We start from the raw sequence: 21,094 nt of genomic DNA, 5'->3' as shown, positions 1-21,094 counted from the left end.
AGAGTGGCCTCTTTTTTCAGTTTTTGAAGGGACTTTAATTGCCGCTGTCACACACACACACACACACACACACAGGCACACTAGCTATTCGTTCCAGGGGCCGGGGGACATGTACTTCTGGCACGCTTGTCCTCTGTGCCCAACTAAAGGACACCCTGTTGCAATGACAGACACACACACACATTCTCTGTCAAGGGGACAGCCTGTTACATTCCTCTCACTGCGTAGTGTCACAATCTCCAAATTAAGACCAGGAGTCTGGGGCCTCTCATTGTGGCTTCACAGCTAATCACAGCCTCCGCTCTAGATCTTGTACAGTCTTACAAAGAAGTCTTGTTGCCTTCTCGTGTGTGTGAGTATTTTGTGCCATTTGGGGATATTCAGTATACAGTATCAGCAGGTTTGCAATGATATGATGAGATTGTCATCATTAGATGTAATGCTTACCCAACCATGGAAAAACCTGAATGTCTTGCAGGGAGGGTACAACTGTGTGCGTTCGTGTATGTGTGTGTTTTGAACATCATCCCTGGTCGTTCCCTCCAACAGTGAGCTCTGGGTCTCCCCTCCGCATGTCAGGTTCAGAGAGAGCTTTTCTGGATGAAATAGGTAAATGCCAGGAAAGCACTTAGCTATCGATCCCGCCCGACACAGTGCCCATCTCCGCCTCCCGCGGCTCCCCAGGAGAGCTCTATTTAGGGGCTGCTGATTGAAAACCCCTCCCTGCCCCAGTGTCTCCCTTCTCCATCCCCTCACCTATGATCTATTCATCCCCCATTACTTATGTTTGGGTCTGCTTCGGGATATCACTTTGTTGTTCTCTGCTAAAAGCGCACTCCCATATAGCTCTCTCCGCCGGGACTGACGTCCGGCAAGCCAACATCGGTGCTGACAACATTAGCCTTCCGGGTTTATGAGATTCAGGAGCACCAATAGGGTTCCAGAACCACAGATTCTGTTTGTGTTCCCTAAAACTGACTCTGCTGGTCTGTATAAACCCTTGGACAGACCGTGAGGCCTCCAGGAATAGGGTTTGTTAGAAAAACCAAACATCCGCGATTAGAGCGGAGAGGAAATGAGCGTTGCCGGTGAATGAGAGAGGCCAGCAGAGAGAGGAGAGTCTTCTGTTGTCGTCAATCTGTACGTTTTAAAACAAGTTGTCCATTTCGGCTGCAGTCTCAGTGGAGGGTCGGGACGGTCTATGAGGGAGGGAGCCGTGCCATACATGTGGCTGGGTTTATGCTCCAGTATCTGCCCTGGGTGGAGAGATGGGTCTGCTTAGCTTCAGCTGAGGCAGAGTGAGAGGAGGGAAGCGGAGGGAACAGGAGTGGTGGAGCCTGGGGAGGGGAGGGTGGAGAGAGGGTGATGGGGTAGGGGGGAGAGGGGGAGGGCTCCCGGTCCCTGTGACGTAGGTCAGGGCACTAGAATTCCATAAAAGTCTTTCACAGAGCAGGAAATGACTTCCAGGGTTTGGCATGTTCTCTGGACCCCTCCGTCATCCCTGAATATTCTGCTGCCTGCCTCTCTCTCTCTTTATTTTTATTCTGCCCATGTTGACCCCTTTTTTGGAAATGTGTGTATTAAGAACTTCTGTTTGAGTAATGTTTTCCATGGTGGTTGTTTTAGGACATTTTCATCTATGATTTGGAGGGGTTGGTTTTACCGCCCACATGTTAAATGAGTCAGTTGTAGTAGCCCTGTTACTTTTAATGACAAAGTCCCAATGGACACTAGTGTCTGATAACAGGGATGCTCTGAAATAAACCTTTTTCTGAATATTGGATTACTTGACGATTATGATCTGTCAGCATTCTCCATTGCAAAATATAATGGTATCTTACCTCACAAGGGCGGGACTCTCCTAGCCCGAGTGAGATGTTTGAATGTGAGCTGCCGTTTCATCAATGGCTGTGTTAGAGGTGTTATATCTTGGTAGCCTGTGTTTACGAGGAGGTTGTGGAAGGTAGCGGTGACCAGAGGAAGATGACCCGGTTCTGACAATGGAGGGGGGGGGGGAATTCGCAAGGAAACAGACGCCATTTAGCACAGGATGTCAGACTTCCTGTGTTTTTTTTTTCTCTTTCTCTTCTCTGCGGCTCCCTCCCTCTCTGACCCTTCGGGGGATTTTCAGAAGGACTTTGTGCGGGGTCCAAGCGAGGCTCTTTAGATCCTGCATGGCGCGAGATGAGGAGATGAGATTAAGCTTTCCTTTGCAGGCTATGTGCTGAATAGCTTGTACGTCATTATATCCCCGTAGCTTCCATCCGGAGATAGGGCTTGATATGCCATCCTCTCATATATATTACTCTCATTGTTGCTTGGCCATATTCATCTCATCTCAACCATCATGTTGCCAGGAAACGCAGAGCAGCCGTCTTGGTGCTGCTCGGTGACCAGCTAGCTTTGGTGGAGAGCGATGGTCTGCCTTGGCAGTGTGAGAGTGCGATGGCCAAGCCGCTGTAATCTACTCTACAGGAAGTAGTTAGACTAAGTAGCAGCCCTGCCCAGCCCAGAGCTTTCCTGTTACAGGAGCAAGATCCTGCTGTGATTTAGCTGGCCATATGCACACGCATGCTCACGCAATCACACAATCACACAGATGCATGGACATTGACATTCAACAGGGTCGACTTTTATCGTCACTCAAAACGTGGCGTTTTCCAGTAGTGGAGAGAGTGCAGTCACTTCCGAAATGAAAATCTGACATTTTTCCAGATTTAAATTCCTTACGTGACCCAGTTATCATTTTAACCTCTCTTTTGCGTTAATCATCACCCTAAACATTTGCGTTGGTTTCCACAGTTTTTTTCTCTGACAGCAAAACCAAGTGTTTTAATGAGTTATGTTTGTCATCTGAACTATGTAGCGGGGGGAAGACGTTCACAGCTCCTCTGGGAATACGAGCCTGCTGGTTTTTGTTCTCCCCCCCTCCTCTCTTCCTCTCCCCTCTCCCCTACCCCCTAACACTGCCTCATCCTGTGCCTGGTTTCACTCCACAAACTAGCGTGTCGCCTGCAGAGCTGAAGGGGCGTCTTCGTCGCAGCTCCACATTGTCCTCCCTCTCGACAACACACACCTGCAGGTCGGCGCAGTAAGCTGATAGGGCGGTATTGTTTGGGTTCCTTCCATTCATTTCCAGAAGCTTCCCCCTCTGTGGCCTTGTGCTCGTCCGACCCCAACGCTAATCCCAACCGCAGCCCCTTTACATCATCTGGCAGATGACTGAGTAGGTGTTCCACAGTCGTCTCAAATGCTCCCCTGGGTTTGGAAAGGTGTTACGGTGGCATTTAGCACAAAGCACCTCTGCTGCTTGAATAACAAGGCTGTTGTTTCCCATTCCCTGTAACACTACTGGAGAGCCTTTCTGTTCGGCATCCAGTGTGGTTCGTCTGCCTACTGACGTACTTCCTGTTGCGGAGCCTTGCGGTGGGCCACCGACGTCAGTTTCTCCAGTGCGAGGAGGACTAGTCTGTCCTAATATTGACCCTGGCACGGTTCCTAGCGGTCTGGCCTGACTGAAGCTGCTGTAAGAACTCCTTATGGTCCCCAGAATACCTCACCAGAGAGACCCTCTCTCTCAGCCAGTCTGTGTTGAGATGAGGAGTGGACCATGGTGGTTCTGATGGGGTCGGGGGGGGGGGGGGGAAATGGGGGAAGAGGGGGAGGTGGGGGTTGGTTTTCACACTGACAGATAGCCCAGGCCGTATCTTAGATGATTATATAGATAGGATCCTATCTCCAAACCCTGAACGGGTGGATAAAAGGAAGGATGGAAGCAAGGGACGACCCCCCCCCCCCCCCTCTCTCTCTCTCTTTATCTCTCCCTCTCTCTGCTCCAGTGGTCTGCTGGGTCTGGGCCAGCAGGAGAGTGGAGTAGAGGAGAGGCTGGAGAGAGAGAGAGAGAGAGAGAGCTTGTGATGTGATTACAGGTCCAGTAATTGTGTCTGCGTCAGGGTGGAGCTGAGCTGCTGCTGGGTCTGAGGCGGCCCTGTTGTTGTGCTGTGTTTGGATCATGACACAAATGGATACAAACGTGCCACGCCTCAGGGGGCCTGAGCCTCATGCGCAGCGGCTAATGATAGACACACACACTCACACTCTCTCACTCACACTGTCTCTCACTCACTCTCTCTCTCACACACACACACACACACACACCACACACTGGTCTTCTCCCGCCTGACTACTGATGTAGTCAGGCGGTAAAGGCTCACGGTTGAAGAGATGGCAGCATACTGGCCCACTCTGACACATCTATGCCACTACTACACAGGCTTGACCGTTTGGCTTTGGTTCACTGTGCGCGTGCACGTGTGTGTGTGTGTACCTGACTGGACAAGGCTGTACTCTCCTCCCGCCCTCCCTCAGCTCTAGGCTGATCCACCAGAGCTCCCAGGTGAGCTCTTGGGAGTTCCACACAAGCCAGGCGGTCTCAGACCGGTCTGGGCCTGCTCCAGACCAGGTCGATCCAGGTCGGATCCCAAAGGATAGAGGGAGAGCTGGGCCTAATTCTGGAGCTAAAGCGATCTGAGCGGGCCTACTGCTGCTGGCCACCACAGTCCTTCTAGAAAAGACCAGCGCTTCTGAGGGAGTAGAAAAGCCTCATGTACAAATGTGTGTCTTATCCCAGTAAAGGCTCTCGTTACACGGGTCCCAGCGGAAGGCTTGAGTGTGTTTGTGACAATAAGATCAGTAGGATCAATACCGGCCCGTCTGTCCCTCGCCTCTGACCTCCGACAGCCTTGACCTCTGCCGAATATGTCCCCAGTGTGTGAGTGTGTGTACGTGTGTGTGTGTGTGTGTGTGTGTGTGTGTGTGTGTGTGTGTGTGTGTGTGTGTGTGTGTGCGTGTGCGTGTGCAGTAAGTGAGACCTCCCATCGGTGTGTCTGTCATGTCTATAGCCCCTAATGGCCCCAACAGTACAAATGGGGCCAGCCAGAGTCCGAGCCCTTAAAAGGTTTAGGTTATTTGTGTGAGTCAGGTAATGGCCCTACAGGCCTGCATATTGAATGCCACACACACACACACACACACACACACAAGCAGTAGCTCTCTTGTATTGGCTATTGGCTGGAATCAGAGATGGAATAATGTGAGCTGTCCTTGTTCAGCTCACATTATTCCTGTCACAACAGAACGATGGGAGATCAGGGAGAGATCTGCACCCACAGATCTCACCGGGGGAGGAGATATTCGAGAGAGAGAGAGAGAGAGAGAGAGAGAGAGAGAGAGAGAGAGGGGGAGGAGATATTCGAGAGAGAGAGAGAGAGAGAGAGAGAGAGAGAGAGTGAGAGCGAGAGAGACTCGCAGCAGATCAGCTGACAGTCACCTGATGTTGTTTGTGTTACTGGCTCAGTCCTAAGCAGCACCATCACGACTCGGGCCCTTTTCTGCTAACAGAAAATGTGTTTGGTTTTGATCAGATTATCTTTTGTGTGTCTCGCTGGAGAAACGAGTCAGGCAGCCTGTCGGACGCCTGTCCCTTTGAACAAAAGCCGGCCCTTGACGCACGCAGATATTTACACAACATCATTACCGGCTGCTGCTGTATGCGTTCTCTTCTCCTGCACGTGCCCAGTGGTGTTTAAACACCCGGTATCTCGGCATCAGCACGGTCGACTGTGCGTGTTTGTGACGGGGAATACACAAGCTAGGCCACACAAGCTAGGCCAACGCTTGATGGATGTACAGGTTGGCTGATGTGGAACACGGGTATACTAACAGGACTGGACTGGACTATGTCTGTTGGATGTTTGAGTACGCACCCGTTTACACAGAGATCTTGTCGGAGGATACGGTCATTCTCCAGCTAGTCAATGTTGACCATTCCCCCCCCCCCGTCATGTCAAAGGCACGAGGGCTGTTTAAACACCAGCACAGGGGGTCAGGACACGGAGAGTGACGATATGGAATGTTGTCATTGAGAGGGAAATGGAGAGAGGGAGAACTGAAGTGTGAAATAAGAGCAGAGCCATGAATAGGGGGAAGCAGAGAGGGGGGAAGGCAGAGAGAGGGGAAGGCAGAGAGAGGGGAAGGCAGAGAGAGTGTGTGATAGAGAGAGCGAGAGAGAAGGAGGAAGACGGAGAGCTGGAGGTTAATCATATGAAGAGCCACGTCTTTGTTGTGAGTGAAAACACTTTCTCTGCCCCCACCCGCCCCCCCCCCCCACCCCCCGCGGCATCAAACGGCTGTTGCTACGGATACGGACGCCCGCCCTCCAAGCAGCACCCAGGATGAATGATTTTTATCAGCCTAACCTCATCTCGTTGTGCTTGTGTTCATGTGGCCATGCAGGTGTTGTGTTGACAACCAGCACCCGGAACACATGGTTGCTGGTTCCACTGGTTGTCATCCAGGACAGAACCACTCAGACAGGGAGATACTGGACCACCAGCGAGGACAGGCCAAGCCCAAGAGGTTCACAGTGTCCTTTTGGCAGTAATAATACTGGATAGCCCCTCATATCAAACTCATACAGCGCCTGACAGCAGACCAGTAACCACTGCTTGTTGAAAGATCCTCTGTAGATATAGAGGTACACCCATTGGGGAGGCATATTTAGCATGCATCGTTTTTAAGTAAATGGATGGAAACGGTTGAGCTTAACTTTGGGCAGTATTTTCTCACTTTATTGCTATTGGTTTAGGAAGAGCAATCCAGGTAGAAATAGATTGTATATTGTCTTTATGGATGTTATAGCCAGGTGTAAACCGCCATCCACACAGTGTGACATTCAGACAGCTCATCTCTCCCTCTCTCCCTCACCCTCTCTCTCCTTCTCTTTCTTTTTCCTTCCTTCCGTCTCTCTCCGTCTATCTCTCTTCTCCCCCCCCCCCCTTGTCTTTGTCCTCTCTCTCTTTCTCGGCTGTCCTCTGCTCGTAAAGCCCGTCATCCTCTCCCTTTTGAGACGCCCCCCCCCCCCCAACACACACACACACACCCCCCACCCCCCACCCCCCCACTTCTGTCACACCCTCCCATCCCCCACTGACAGCCCTTCATAAACACTGTCCCCTAATGTAAACACTGCAGATCCTCTGTCTGCATGGACGGGGGGAGGGACGCTAGGGGAGGGGGAGAGTGGGATCGAGGGGACCGGGGGTGCAAGGAAGGAGAGAGGGGTCGAACGACAGTTACACCAATGACCCCAACCGCCTCCATGCTAGCTTCTCTCTCCTGTAGTGTAGACGCAACACCGCACGATGCGGAATCCACTCGGCTCACTTTTAAAGTGTTCTCGTGGCTGTCCCTCTCTCCCCGTACCCATGTCGTGGTGGTGTTTAGCCGTGGTTGATGTCGCTGTTTGGAGTGTTTAGGGAGGAGGGTCCTGTTGCTCCCAGCCCTGTTAACGGCCCTGGTCGTGACTGTGAATGAGAAGCACTCCGTTTGACCGCACTTACACATTTTAATAGAGCTCATTAGTACGCATGCAGCAGGGGAAGTTGAGGGATGGATATGCACGGCCCTGCTTCTACACCTCACACGCACACGCAACATTCCCCATCTTCTCTCACACGTGCATGCAGAGGTCATAAAGCATGGTTTCCCTCGCTTCTTTTCCATCCCCTCCCCCCTCTCTCCCCCCCCCCCCCTCACACACACTCTTTCTCTCTTCCAAGGGACTGTGGGACTGCATTTAACGCACCCAATTACTTAGATGAGTCTCCAGCTTCATCTGGGGGGGCTGCATTACGTCAGGCCTGGCAGGCTGTATTTTTAGCGGGGAGATGCTATTGGCCCCCTGCACCAGCACCCACCCCTCCCACCCCACCCCCCTGGGCCCCTCCCCCATTCCTCTCTGCAGATTGGAATTACCAGCCTTTTATTGAGGCACTCTTGACGGACAGCTACTGGAGCAGGGCGGCGCGGCGCTGTGACGTCACAATACAGCAGGGAGAAATTCCGACCAATGGGGTTTGGAGACGGGCAGAGCTCGAGGACGGCCCCATGGAGTTGCGGCGAGAGGGAAAATGGACGCTGTCCCATGATTGAGGCTTCCGTCCATGTGTCTGTGTGTGTGTGTGTGTGTTCACGCCTGTGTGTGTGCGTGTGTAGTCTTGAGTTCACAGAGCAGCCACTGGATCTTGACTGTGGTCAAGATCTGCACAGCCAAATGTGTCGTTGGCAAGGCGCACACACAGCCCAAATGACTGGGTTGGAGGGAACACTGTGAGGAGAAAGTGACGAGGATACACACAAGTCTATTTACGATTTAGCCTTTCTCATCTCTTTTTCTCCTGTCTTTCTCGTCTCTCCATCCTCTCTTTTTCCCACCCTTTCCTCTCTCTCTCTCTCCTCGGTTCATGCGGTTCACCAAAGGAAGCATTTTTTATGATTTGCAACAGCTGAGACATCAGAATGTCCTGTTGACAGCTAGCCCCCCCTGCTGGTAGACTGTACCCAAGTGGTCTTCACACACACACACACACACACACACACACACACAAGCACAATCCAAAGAGAAAGCTTGGAATGTTTTACAGTTAGGTGCCAAAGGTTTTCCCCCATAGGTAAACACTCTGAAGTAACAGCTTGACAAACAGCCCTGCCGACGACAACAACTCCCCTTCTACCCCAAGCCTCCACTCAGCAGGCCAGGTCCTCACAATGGCAGCTGCATGTATTGCTGCGTGATTTCTCTCTCTCTCTCTCTCTCTCTCTGTCTCTCTCTGTCTCTCTCTTCTCCTGTCTCTCTCTGTCTCTCTCTGTCTGTCTCTCTCTGTCTCTCTCTCTGTCTGTCTCTCTCTCTCATCTCTCTCTCTCTCTCTCTCATCTCTCTCTCTCTCTCTCTCTCTCTCTCCTCTCTCCTCTACTCTCTCTCTCTCTGTCTCTCTGTCTCTGTCTCTGTCTCTGTCTCTGTCTCTCTCTGTCACTCACCGCACTCACTCACTCACTCACCTCATCCACCTTTCCCCAGTCTTTAATAACCAGTGTGATCTTTCTCCCTCTCTCCCCTGCCAGGCTGGCTTGCCAATCACAGTGGTGTTGTTGACTAATCCCAGGGAGTCACTCATTCATTCACCCATTCATTCATCTTATTCATTGTTGTCACCTCTCCTTCCACACATGTAGGAGCTCAGGGGGTGTCAACATCACATCTGAATGCCTGTGTGTGTGTGAAGGCCACCTGAGCTCAGGTTGCCATGATGCCCTGCTGCTGATAGACAGGAAGGGTAGGATGGGGGAAAATCCAGATGAGCGTTCCAAGACCACAGCGAGGATGGTCGAAACCGTCATCTTACGCCCTTAAAATAGAAACCTTCAAGTATTATGAAGTGTGGGGGGGGGGGGAGCAAGGGAATGTTTAATATCCAGATAGGACCGAACTGGCTTTAGTCTGGGTGCAGTACTGCTAAACGCTGCTAGCCACTTAGCTTGCGTAGGAGAGTAATGGCCGTCCATTATGTCTGAGAGGCTTTCCAGCCCTGTGGTTCACTGACCAGATGATGGATCCACTGATGGACCATTTAGCCAGGGAGATAATAGGAATATTAAACATTTCCATTGACAGGCTCTGGCCTTGGAACATTGTAGGCTTTGTCTGTCTGTATCAGACAGCGAGGAGGGATTCAGCTAAAAAAGCTTAATGAGGAGTTTCTCCATCGCAGTCCCAGGAAATATGGGTCCATGACGCAGCGTTCTAGAAATGTTACCAGTCGAAGGGGGTGGGGCCGCGAATGACGCCCCCACAAACGTTTGATAGGCTGAATCAATGACGGAGGAGGAGAAGAGGGGACAGGATAGGAGAGGGGGAGAGAGAGGTAGAAAGAAGGAGGGAAGGAAACAGGACACCGCTCAGGGAAGTGCCTTCCTGGACGCATGCCAGGAACAGTGACATCATCGCTGAGGGGGAACATCCAGTGATGCACAGCTCAAATAATACACCCTCCAGTCAGGCTTCTCCGAATTGTATTTACCGCACACTGATTATATCATTGTCAGAAAAGCACGCGCGTGCACACCCTTCTCAGCTGTTTGATGTCAGAGTGCTCTGTGACAAATCTATAAACACTTGACCTTGAAGTAGTTGACCCCGCCAATTCGTTCTTTATCAGAAGGTCACGCTGTGCTCTGTGGTGAGTGTTTCCAGGAGAGAGACCTGCAGATAGGACGGGGTTGATGTCTATTGTGACAGGTCAGTCTCCAAGTTCTCGCAACTCTTCTCTCTGCGATGACGTTGAAATCTCTGCTGAGTCTTTGGGATCAGAGCCTGTCTCTCTGCTGAGTCTTTGGGATCAGAACCTGTCTCTCTGCTGAGTCTTTGGGATCAGAACCTGTCTCTCTGCTGAGTCTTTGGGATCAGAACCTGTCTCTCTGCTGAGTCTTTGGGATCAGAACATGTCTCTCTGCTGAGTCTTTGGGATCAGAACCTGTCTCTCTGCTGAGTCTTTGGGATCAGAGCCTGTCTCTCTGCTGAGTCTTTGGGATCAGAACCTGTCTCTCTGCTGAGTGTATGTGATCAGAACCTCTCTCTCTGCTGAGTCTTTGGGATCAGAGCCTGTCTCTCTGCTGAGTCTAAGGGATCAGAACCTGTCTCTGCCGGCTCAGCCTGGAGATGAAGCCCAGCTCTGTCTCAGGCACGAGGCCTCTGTCACCTCTGTAGCCCTCGTGGTGCTGAGGCCCAGGTAATCCTCCCGGCAGCTGCTTCCACTTCCCTCAGATCCCTGGGGCTTTCACCTTCTCTCTGAAGTCCCCTCAGAAACACACAAACACACTTCGACAGTGGCACTCATACTCAAACACCCACACTTCCACGTTTACTGTTAAACTCATGTACACCCACACTTACACACACAGTGACCCCAGGTCCTTCTCTAGTGTTGAGGTGTTTAGGTAGTGTGTGTGTGTGTGTGTGTGTGGGGGGGGGGGGGGGGGGGGGGCGGCGCGGGGGGGGGGGTTAATTCATGTCTGAGAGTTGGAAGGGATCACAGCGTGACTCTGGAACAAAGGGAACCTGATCTGAACCTGAAATCCTTTCGGTGTCACGCCAACGGCAGCCTCGTTCACACCCTCCCTCCCTTCCTCCATTCTCTCAGTTCCCCTTCTCCCGTCCCCTCAAAGCCCCAAGAATCCCCTGCCATCCCCAACCCCTCGAACTTTAAGCCCTTCTGCGCGTGTGTGTGTACATAAAACAATAGTCTAACCAACTCTCCTTCCCTCTCTCCCTGCCTCCCCCTCTCTCCCCTCCGCAGACGTGAAGAAGGACTGGTCCGACCACGCCCTGTGGTGGGAGAAGAAGAAGACGTGGCTGCTGAAGACCCACTGGACGCTGGACAAGTACGGCATCCAGGCGGACGCGCGGCTGCTCTTCACGCCGCAGCACAAGCTGCTGCGGCTGCAGCTGCCCAACATGAAGCACATGAAGGTCAAGGTCAACTTCTCCGACCGCGTCTTCAAGGCCGTGTCCGACATCAGCAAGACCTTCAGTGAGTCCCAAGCGCGGCGCTCGCTCACGCTGAGGCACGCGTGCGCTCGCCCTGCCTCTCGGGTCACGCTTACACGCACGCACACACGCTAACTAAAAACAGGACGGTCGGATAACATTGGTCTTGCTTTGACACAGATAGATGTTTTTTGGTCCCAGAAGCTGGACGTGGATTGTTTTGTATTTTCTCCTCCTCCCGTGTTGTCTTCCTCCCTCCTCCAGATATGAGCCGTGTTTATCAAACACGCCCTGAGCCGTGGTCACAATCCCCATGCCCCCCTGACGACTGTGTCCTTGGACCAGTCCTGTTTACTAAACAGGCCCGATGCCAATCGCAATGACGTGACCTTATGGGACGAATGTACACGTTCTGATATATAAGCACACAGAGCAAACACATTTCTGAGACCCACGCTTCAAACCATACCCAAACTAAACCTGTCTTGGTGTGTGTCTATTTGGTACAGACACGCACACAAGCGCTCCTTATGTTTTATGAATGTGTCCAGATTTAGCCTAACCTCTGGCCCTGTGCATCCCCCTGAGTTTGAGCTCTCTCCCTCAATCGATAACTGCCCTCTCTACTCCCCCCCCCCCCCCCCCCCCTCCACCCTGGCCCCTCTGCTGCCCCCGGCCCCTCAGGGTTCAAAGGTCACACAACCGGGCCTGGTGACACCTGAACCCTCGCCCCGTTAAGGATCCACCGCTCCACGTCACCTCTGAAACCCTCTAGTCCGCAGGTGTTGAAATTCTCTATGAGCCATCAGACAGACAGGGATCCAGCCGGCCGGCCGCGCAGTCAGCTAGATTGCTTTGCCAGGTAGGCGGCCAGTCAGGCAGTGTGCGGGACACCTGTTGGGTCTTCATCCCTGGCTGGCGTTCTGAGAGCAGGATCAAGCGTCACGGCAGCTCCTCTGTTGGTGTTGGCTCTGCTGGAAGCTCAGTCAGACTTGTTTTGTATTTGTCTTTTAAAAGTCCTCCTACATTTACAAAAGGGTCCCGCAATGAAGTTCTGCCGAAGGAAGAGAACAAAAAACATATTTTGGAGGGAGTATAAATAGAGCTGTGTTTGTTTTTGAGAGATTGGTGACCGAGCGAGTGAGGGTGAAAGAAAGGGGAGGGAGAGGGAAAGAGGTGAGTGAGAGAAGGAGGGATCAAGTGAGTGAGACCAGGAGAGAAGCAGGCAGTCTCTACTCTTGTTTTGCTGCTGGCCATTCCTAGTTAGGAATAGGTCCACCTCTGCTGTCATCAATCTATTTTAGCTAAGCAGATTTTTAAGGACGAATTGCTCTTGGCTGACTCGGTGCGTGCCAGAGTGTTGAACCATGGCCTATGGTGGCCTGGGTGAGCCATGTATTGCTTAAATCTTTTTTGTTATCCTCCCCTCACCTCTTCTCAGGGCTGTCCGGAGAAATAACTAGGATTAGGAGGTGTTTGGGGAGGATGTGGCAATCAAAAGTTTCGACCTGTCACACGGCATATTTGGAATGTATCAACTGACCTTGTTTTTTTTTGGAAACGTTAAATTTTTCATTATCTGGGCAACTTTCGGTTTGACATTTTCCTGTGTGTGTTGCTGTCCGCCATAGAAGTGCGCAGCATACAGAATGATGAGAAGCAGGAAGGGACCAGCCCAGGACGTCCAACTGGCCTGAGCTCCAGACAGACAGACAGACGGGTGGGGGGGGATCTCCCTGCAGCTGCAGCTGTGACTGAGACAATAACCATTCATATCCTCCCCCCCCCCCCCCCCCTCTCTCTCTCTCTTCCCCCCCCCCACTCCGTTTCCTCATAAAGATTGATTTGGAGGGGGTTTTTGGCCTATGATGCTGCTAGCTGTTTTCTTGGACGGAGCCAAATCCAAGTTCAATCCTTTCCTAAAGGACCAGTCTATCTCTTTACCCCTCCCCCTTTTCCTCCCTCCCCTTCTTCCTCACACATCTTTCTACCCTTCTCAAAATCACAAACACATGGTTTAGGCATCACCAAACATTCAAATACAAGTCCTTCTCTGTCCCCTCCATTTCACCAGCTGGAGGATCTCTGTAGGCGTCTTTCTGAGCCTAGTGAGACCGAATAACACGCACACACTCCACATTATGAGCTGTGGACTGTAGCTACTGTAACGGCTAGTTAAATGGATCAAACCAATTACCACTGCTGGAGTTCTCCCATGTCCACCGCACAGCAGCTGTCTGAAGCCTACACATACAGACTGACAGGCACGCACACACGGACGGACGGCCCATCTGTGCTTTGAATGAAATTCAGCAGAATGAGGACTCTCATGAAATGACTGAATTCGCTGCCGTTCCCTTTGGCTTTGAGCTCTGGCATCCACAGGCAGCCCCCAGATCCTGCTCTGGGTTGATTGTCTGGCCTGTCTCACATTTAGGCCAGGGAAGGAGGGTAATAAACCATTTCCCTTCTTTTAGCTTCAGAGTCTATTCCAATGTGTTAGGAGCGGTTGTTGGGTCCTCAGAGGAAGAGTGCGACTGCCATCATGGCTCGTCTACGTGTGCCAGACGAAATAAACCAAGCCTGTGGCATTACAAAGCAGCATAAAAGGCGAGGTATGTGGCTGTTAAACTGGAGGAATGCCCCTCGCTGCCATCAGACCTGGCTCCATGAAAGATTCACTTTGGAGCACGAGGAGTGTAGCTCAGCTCCATGCAAAGGACTACTGACTCGTTCAGACACACTGGACCAGGACACCTAGCCGTTTACTGCTACGGTACAGAAAAACAATCCCGTCGTCTAGAGTGGCTCACAGCAAGTTCTCACAAACGCACGCACACATTTACATTTAGTCATTTAGCAGACGCTCTTATCCAGAGCGACTTACAGTAAGTACAGGGACATTCCCCCCGAGGCAAGTAGGGTGAAGTTCCTTGCCCAAGGACACAACGTCATTTGGCACGGCTGGGAATCGAACTGGCAACCTTCAGATTACTAGCCCGACTCCCTCACCACTCAGCCATCTGATTCCCTCGCACACACACACCTCGTAGCAATTGTGGCCTGGGCATTTCCAGCACAGGAGCCGGGGAATGTGGACCGTCCCCACGAGCACATGACTGGTGGGACCTTCCTGAGGTACAAATAAGACCTTCACTTCCTGCGTGTACACACACACGCACACACATGCACACACACACACACAGGGCTAATGCAGCTCATGCTGCTTCACTTACGGCCGTCTTTCTCTAGTAGTCAGGTTATCACTGTAGACACACAGCAGCAGTCCCTGCCTCTGGAAAGATGGATGGATGGATGAAGGGAGGGATGGAGGGCACTGACTGATTGGAGAGATGGAGTTAGACTGATAGGAAGGGATTGATGGAGGGAAGGAAGGACGAACGGTGAGCCAGGAAGGAGTGGGTGGAGACGGTGGAAGATGGATTCATGTGTGGAAAGAGAGCGACAGGAGGACTGCGGGGGATGGAGAGAGACAGGGAGAAGGGGGAGGGGGTAGGGTCGATTTGGGGTCCAGTTCGCTCTTGTCAGTGTGGTCGAACAAAGGTCAGGCCCATGTCTGTGGTCCTGTTTATTTGTTGGACACTGTGGTCACAACTGAATGCCCGAGTGTAATATGCTCAATCAAAAAGTACATGATATGTTGGTGTTTAAACTATTATGATGATGTGGATTAATTCAGTAATGTCAAAGAATGACGCTCTGATGTTGAGACTGGATGTCGGATGTGACTTTCTCCCTGGTATCTTTAGAGAAATATATCGAATGACTACTCCTGCGGTCGAGATGTTGGGAGGTTCCTCACCTCACATAGAGATGAATCATGAGCTCCAGGGAATCAGGGAGTAAGGGAGAGGTGGCTTGCTGGCAGTCTGCCCCCAGGCGCCCTGCCTGGGTCTGGATAGTGTCAAAACCAGCCTGGGTGGACCACTCCTCGCTTGTGTGGGTGGCGTGTTAATAAACATCAGCAGTGTCTCACAACCCTGCTATGATGACCCAGCTCTGAGATCAACTCTGAGATCAGCTCTGAGATCAGCCTAGCGTCTCTCTCGGAATCCCAACCAGTGGAGCGTCTTCCCATTCTGGACGGTAAACTGACAGACACCCGTCTAGCTTTCCCTCTGTTCTCCTCTGGCAAGCTGCGTCGGAGCCTGCATTCCACTCGTTTTCCCTCGCTTTCCTCCCCTCCTTTTATGTGACCGATGAAAAGAATACCTGTCTGTTATGTGCTCCTCTCCTCTTCCGCCCTTCCCCCTCTCTATTCCTTCATCTCCTTCGCCTCTCTCCTTCGTTTCAAAGTTGGATTGTTTGGCTTTGTAGTAAAATGCCAAGAAAACTACGAGTGACCATGATGACTCATAGTATACACACACACACACACACGGTGTGTGTGGGCTAGCAGTGCTAAGGCTAGGCAGCATGCCTGTACTCACATGGCTGTATAAGGGCACAGGGATCGTGCAGCAAAGCAAAAGCATGGAGAAGGGAGTGAGCAAGGGATGAGGGAGGGAGAGACAGAAGGAGGGAGGGAGAGCAGGCCTCCATCTGGTAGTCCTTAAAACCCCTGGAATGCTTTTGCTTTAGTAACACAAACTAAACAAGCAATTCTCGCCAAGCCAAGAAGTTCCGTCGCTCAGGCTTCACGTTCAGAGTTTCTCTCTCCCTCCCTCTCTCACACACACACACACTACTCCTGAATGTCTCTATATATATCTATAGACATTCTTTTAAAGAGTTTTTCTACAGATCTCAGCAAAAAGATTGAACAAAATGTACCATTTCTGGTTGTGACATCCTACTGTTCCAGACCCAAACGAAGTAGCCAGTCCAACCTCTTTGATGAGAGGTGATACTGAAGGGTAGGAGAGAGCAGGGAGCCCAGCTGGGATTCGAGACGCTGCACATCTATCTTCCTGTCTGACAGACTACTGGCAGGCCTGCCACCAGTACCTCGGAACCAACCCAAATCCATTCTGAAACGTCACGGCCAATGTTGACTGATGGTTCCCTGGTCTCTGAGAATGAGAGAGAGAGGGAGGGGGGGGGGGATATATGGAGAGAGAGGGCTGGAGATGGAGATGGAGGAGTGGGGAATGGAGGGAGGGATCTAGGGATAGCGGGAGGGATAGGGGTAGTTCTGTTGTAGTCATTACAGCCTGTCTGCTGCGTGGATCCCTCTGTCAGAGGGGACCTAGCACAGAGCCCTGTGCATTGTTGAATTCTGTCAGCATGAAAACACGCACACCCTCACGGAGAGAAAGATACTTAACCAGAGAATGAGCTTGTTTACTTGATGTGTAGCATCTTCAAACATTCCTGCAGGGAGTGCGATGACACGCGGAGGTGTTTGGACAGAGCAAATGTTTTTGTTAGAACTACAAGCCCATCATTAACGATCAGCCACCACTTGTGATCTGTGCGATAACACCGTTTGTCCTGTGTGCGAGGCTCATTTGTTTGTGCGTTGAGTGTGCTTTTGTGCGTTATTGTGCGCGCACTGCTGTGCGTCTGTTTGGGGTCCTGAGAGATAGGATTCGCAATTTTCCACCCAGTGTGCGCACAGCTGTTTGTCATTGTCAGCTATGTGTCTGTCTCTCTGCTCCTCTCCTCGCTTCCATATGAGTCACCGGTTCACCCTCTCCTTCTCACCCCACCTCGAGTTTGTCTATACCCCATCTACATGCACTGTGTGTTTACGTGTGCGTGTCTCTCGCAGTGTGGTTTATTTCAGGCCTGTAGTTGAGAGGAGCCTAAATGTAGGCCGTTAAGTGGGACAGTGACACATCTGCCTTCATATGGAGTCTGGGCGGGGCGAGCACTGTTGCTAGGCTAGGATTTAGTGACACAAAATGACCTCTCCCTCCCTCCTCTTTTCCTTTCTCTCTTTCTCCCTCTTTCTCCTCCCTCCCTCTCTCCCTGTTTCCCCCCCTCCCCCACCAGACATCCGCCACCCAGAGGAGCTGTCTCTCCTGCGTAAGCCCCGCGACCCCAAGAAGAAGAAGAAAAAGCTGGAGGAGGCCGAGGAGGAGGCTCTGGAGCTGGAGGGGCCCCTCCTCACCCCCGGGTCAGGTAAACTAGGTAATACCCCCCCCCCCTCCCCTCACCACACACACAGTTACATCTGAACCCTGTATCCAGAGAGTGCAGCCCTCTACTAACCCTGGGTCATGAACCCACAAGGAACAATCAAAAAGAACCTGCGAAGTAGCAGGTTGAATAGCAGGTTCCTCTGACGCCACCAGGGCTCCACTGTAAGCAGCCTTTGTTGTATCGGAACCCCATCTTGATAATTGCAAGAGCTATAACTTTCTGAAGCTGACCAAATAAGAATGTGTGAGGTTAAGGCCAGCGTGAGATCTGCAGAGCTGGCTTTGACTGCTCCTTGGCAGAGGGGAGCCAGAATGATTGGGATTCCACACATATTTGGTCACGCTGCCATTTTAAACCCAAACCAGGCTACGCGGCTACAGCACACATCCCTCCTCCGTAGCCTCCCCTCCTCCCTCGCTCCCACGCCGACTGGATGCACAAGTTCAATTGTGGGAGGGGAATGAGGAGACAGTGACCCCAGCTCTGTTTTAGCTAGCCCGCCCTCACTGTCACAATCCTTTCTTCCTCCTGTGCTGTCTGCTTGTTGTAGAGCACAGATCCAAATTCAAATTGAGCAACATGCAGAGCCTGTTTACCCTACTGTTCTCAAGTGATTTCTTTCACAAACACACGGCCCTTTCTGCCCCTGTTTACTCAGTGTTTTAGACCCAGGCTGCTTCTCCTACGGGGGGGGGGGGGGGGTTACCCTCTGTGGCTGGGTGATGGGAGTCACGAGGCCCAAGGCCAAGGCAGGGTAGGGCTGGGGATGGAGGCAGGGATGCCTCCATCACACACAGCAGGGGCCTTTCCGGCCTGTGTGCTCGCTGGGTTCCTCTCGTCTACTCCACCCTCAAGGCTGACCCCGGTCTACTCTTCGATTTTATACTGTACACACACAGCGTACACACACAGAGAATAAACAGGAGATGGAGGGGGGGGGGGGGGGTCACAGAGGACGTGAGTGTATGATGATGAATACATGTTTGAGGTGGAATCAACCTTCTCTCATCCCCCTCTTCCACTGAAATTCTCCCTTTTTTGCACACTCACGCATAGATGGGATGTAGACAAACGTGTCGTAAGTTTAGAAAAGCTGTACCTATGACTCACCGGGATCCATGACCATGGCCTGCACTCTGGGTCCTGCCTCACTCGCTCCATGTTAGGGCTTGGTGGACTGGAGGCACGTGGTGGTGATGACCTGGTCCAGTCCTGCAGTATTGTGGTGATGACCTGGTCCAGTCCTGCAGTATTGTGGTGATGACCTGGTCCAGTCCTGCAGTATTGTGGTGATGACTTGGTCTAGTCCTGCAGTATTGTGGTGATGACCTGGTCCAGTCCTGCAGTATTGTGGTGATGACCTGGTCCAGTCCTGCAGTATTGTGGTGATGACTTGGTCCAGTCCTGCAGTATTGTGGTGATGACTTGGTCTAGTCCTGTAGTATTGTGGTGATGACCTGGTCCAGTCCTGCAGTATTGTGGTGATGACTTGGTCCAGTCCTGCAGTATTGTGGTGATGACTTGGTCTAGTCCTGTAGTATTGTGGTGATGACTTGGTCTAGTCCTGTAGTATTGTGGTGATGACCTGGTCCAGTCCTGCAGTATTGTGGTGATGACCTGGTCCAGTCCTGCAGTATTGTGGTGATGACTTGGTCCAGTCCTGCAGTATTGTGGTGATGACTTGGTCTAGTCCTGCAGTATTGTGGTGATGACCTGGTCCAGTCCTGCAGTATTGTGGTGATGACTTGGTCCAGTCCTGCAGTATTGTGGTGATGACCTGGTCCAGTCCTGCAGTATTGTGGTGATGACTTGGTCCAGTCCTGCAGTATTGTGGTGATGACTTGGTCCAGTCCTGTAGTATTGTGGTGATGACTTGGTCTAGTCCTGTAGTATTGTGGTGACTGCACAGGTCTGGATCATCCAGAGCAACGCCCTGCACGGCCTGCTTTCCCCATCAGGCCTTCGTGGATCATCATGGAGGGGGTAGATGGACCATCACTGGTCATGCCAGGTTTTTTTCCTCTGCTGACTTGGACAAACTGAGTCATCAGATCTGGGGTTGGCAGTTTTGGGCAGAAACGCCCGTCTCTGGTTCTCCTGGTCTGGTTCTCCTGGTCTGGGTCTCCTGCTCTTCACTTTGGTCCTCCACCTCTCGCCCTCTCCGTTTTCCTCCTATCCTGTTATGTCGCTTTAATCTGTCCTCTTGTTTTTCTTTTCCTCCACTCTCCCCAATTCCTTTCCCCCCCTCTTCCCTCTTGTTCTCCGTCCTCCCTCTAGCCTCTGAGATCATTTACATTGGACCGGTAAAAGGTAAGGTGTCCTGTTCCTCTGTCTCTCCCCCCTCTTCTCTCTGCATTGCTTACCCCCCCCCCCCCCCCCCCCCCCCCCACACTTTTCTCGCGTCCTCCTTCCTCCTCCCCTCTCACCCCCACCGCTGGAGTGTTCCGGTCACCTGATAGGCTGTAAACGTGGTCAACCAGCTGCCTGGGTCGCTGCGCAAGTCAGCTGTCTTGGGTCACATGATGGGCTTCGCTTCCAATACAGAACCAATCTCTCACCCCCCCTTCCTTCCCCATTGAAAAGCTATGCTCACCATTTGTGTGTGTGTGTGTGTTGTGCTGGAAAAGCTTACACCTCTTGTTTACTCACTGGATTTCCATGGAGATAGAAAAGAGTAATGATGCTGAAGTCGTACGACAGACACTCAACACTGTAAAGGTCATGAAGTCTACATTTCCCTAGTGCAGGGTGGTCCAGTTCCTAACGAGTAAATCCTTAGCTCCTCTCTACCTTTTCTCCAGAGTGGGGGGATTAGAGATTAGATGCATGTTAACATTCCATGAAAACTATTGAAGAAGAGTAAACACACACACACACACACACACACGGATTCACTCCAACAGCCCCTCTAGCAGATCCTCCACAAGAACCGTCAGTGGCCCTTCCAGAAGATCTTCCAGTGGCCCCTCTACCAGACCCTCCACTGGCCCCTCTACCAGACTCTCCAGTGGCCCCTCTACCAGACCCTCCAGTGGCCCCTCTACCACACCCTCCAGTGGCCCCTCTACCACAGCCTCCAGTGGCCCCTCCTGCAGCACTCTCTGGATGCCTGGGATTCTTACGGAGCCTGCATGGGACAGGAGTCCTCTGTCTGACCTGCCCTGGCCCAGCACTAGGGAGGAACGTTTAGACAACCATCAAGAAACCCCTGACAGATGGGCCGTACTGGCCTGGACTTCGTTCTCATGACCCCCCCCCCTCCACACACACACATACACACAGAAGCCACTTCCTGTTGTAGAAGAGATTAGGCAGTTTGGCCCTTCTATACTCCCGGGCCAGTGGTGGACCTCACCCAGGGGAATGGGGGAGGGAGGGATAGAGGAATGGAAGTAAGCTGGTCAGTGTGTGTGGCCTGCTTCACTGCCACCAGGGCCAGAGGTGCTGTGCATGGCCAGCCAAAGGGAAATGTAACGGCTGTCGTATTAGTTTTTATTTGTTTTGCTATCAAGCTCCCAAATCCTTACTTAATCAAACTTCAGTGCAGATTAGTTTTTACTGTCGTTGGGAGGTTTTGGCTGCAAGGAAGACAAACACAATAAT

At 51.9% G+C, this 21,094-nt stretch overlaps 1 protein-coding gene across 3 annotated transcripts in view; it reads left to right on the top strand.

The window, feature by feature from the left end:
* The window catches only part of fermt2 (FERM domain containing kindlin 2), a 45,380-nt gene that overhangs the window by 11,493 nt on the left and 12,793 nt on the right, over window positions 1–21,094 (top strand). For 2 of the 3 annotated variants that reach the window (XM_067243080.1, XM_067243079.1), the window contains exons 3-5: window positions 11,193–11,426; window positions 17,342–17,479; window positions 19,769–19,801. In XM_067243080.1, the coding sequence (XP_067099181.1) occupies window positions 11,193–11,426; window positions 17,342–17,479; window positions 19,769–19,801 (405 nt within the window). The remainder of the gene's footprint in view (window positions 1–11,192; window positions 11,427–17,341; window positions 17,480–19,768; window positions 19,802–21,094) is intronic. The other variant, XM_067243081.1, reaches the window with a different exon arrangement.

This window comes from Osmerus mordax, chromosome 9 (assembly GCF_038355195.1).
Source record: "Osmerus mordax isolate fOsmMor3 chromosome 9, fOsmMor3.pri, whole genome shotgun sequence".
Lineage (NCBI taxonomy): Eukaryota > Metazoa > Chordata > Actinopteri > Osmeriformes > Osmeridae > Osmerus > Osmerus mordax.
This window is presented reverse-complemented; position numbering and strand designations above follow the sequence as displayed.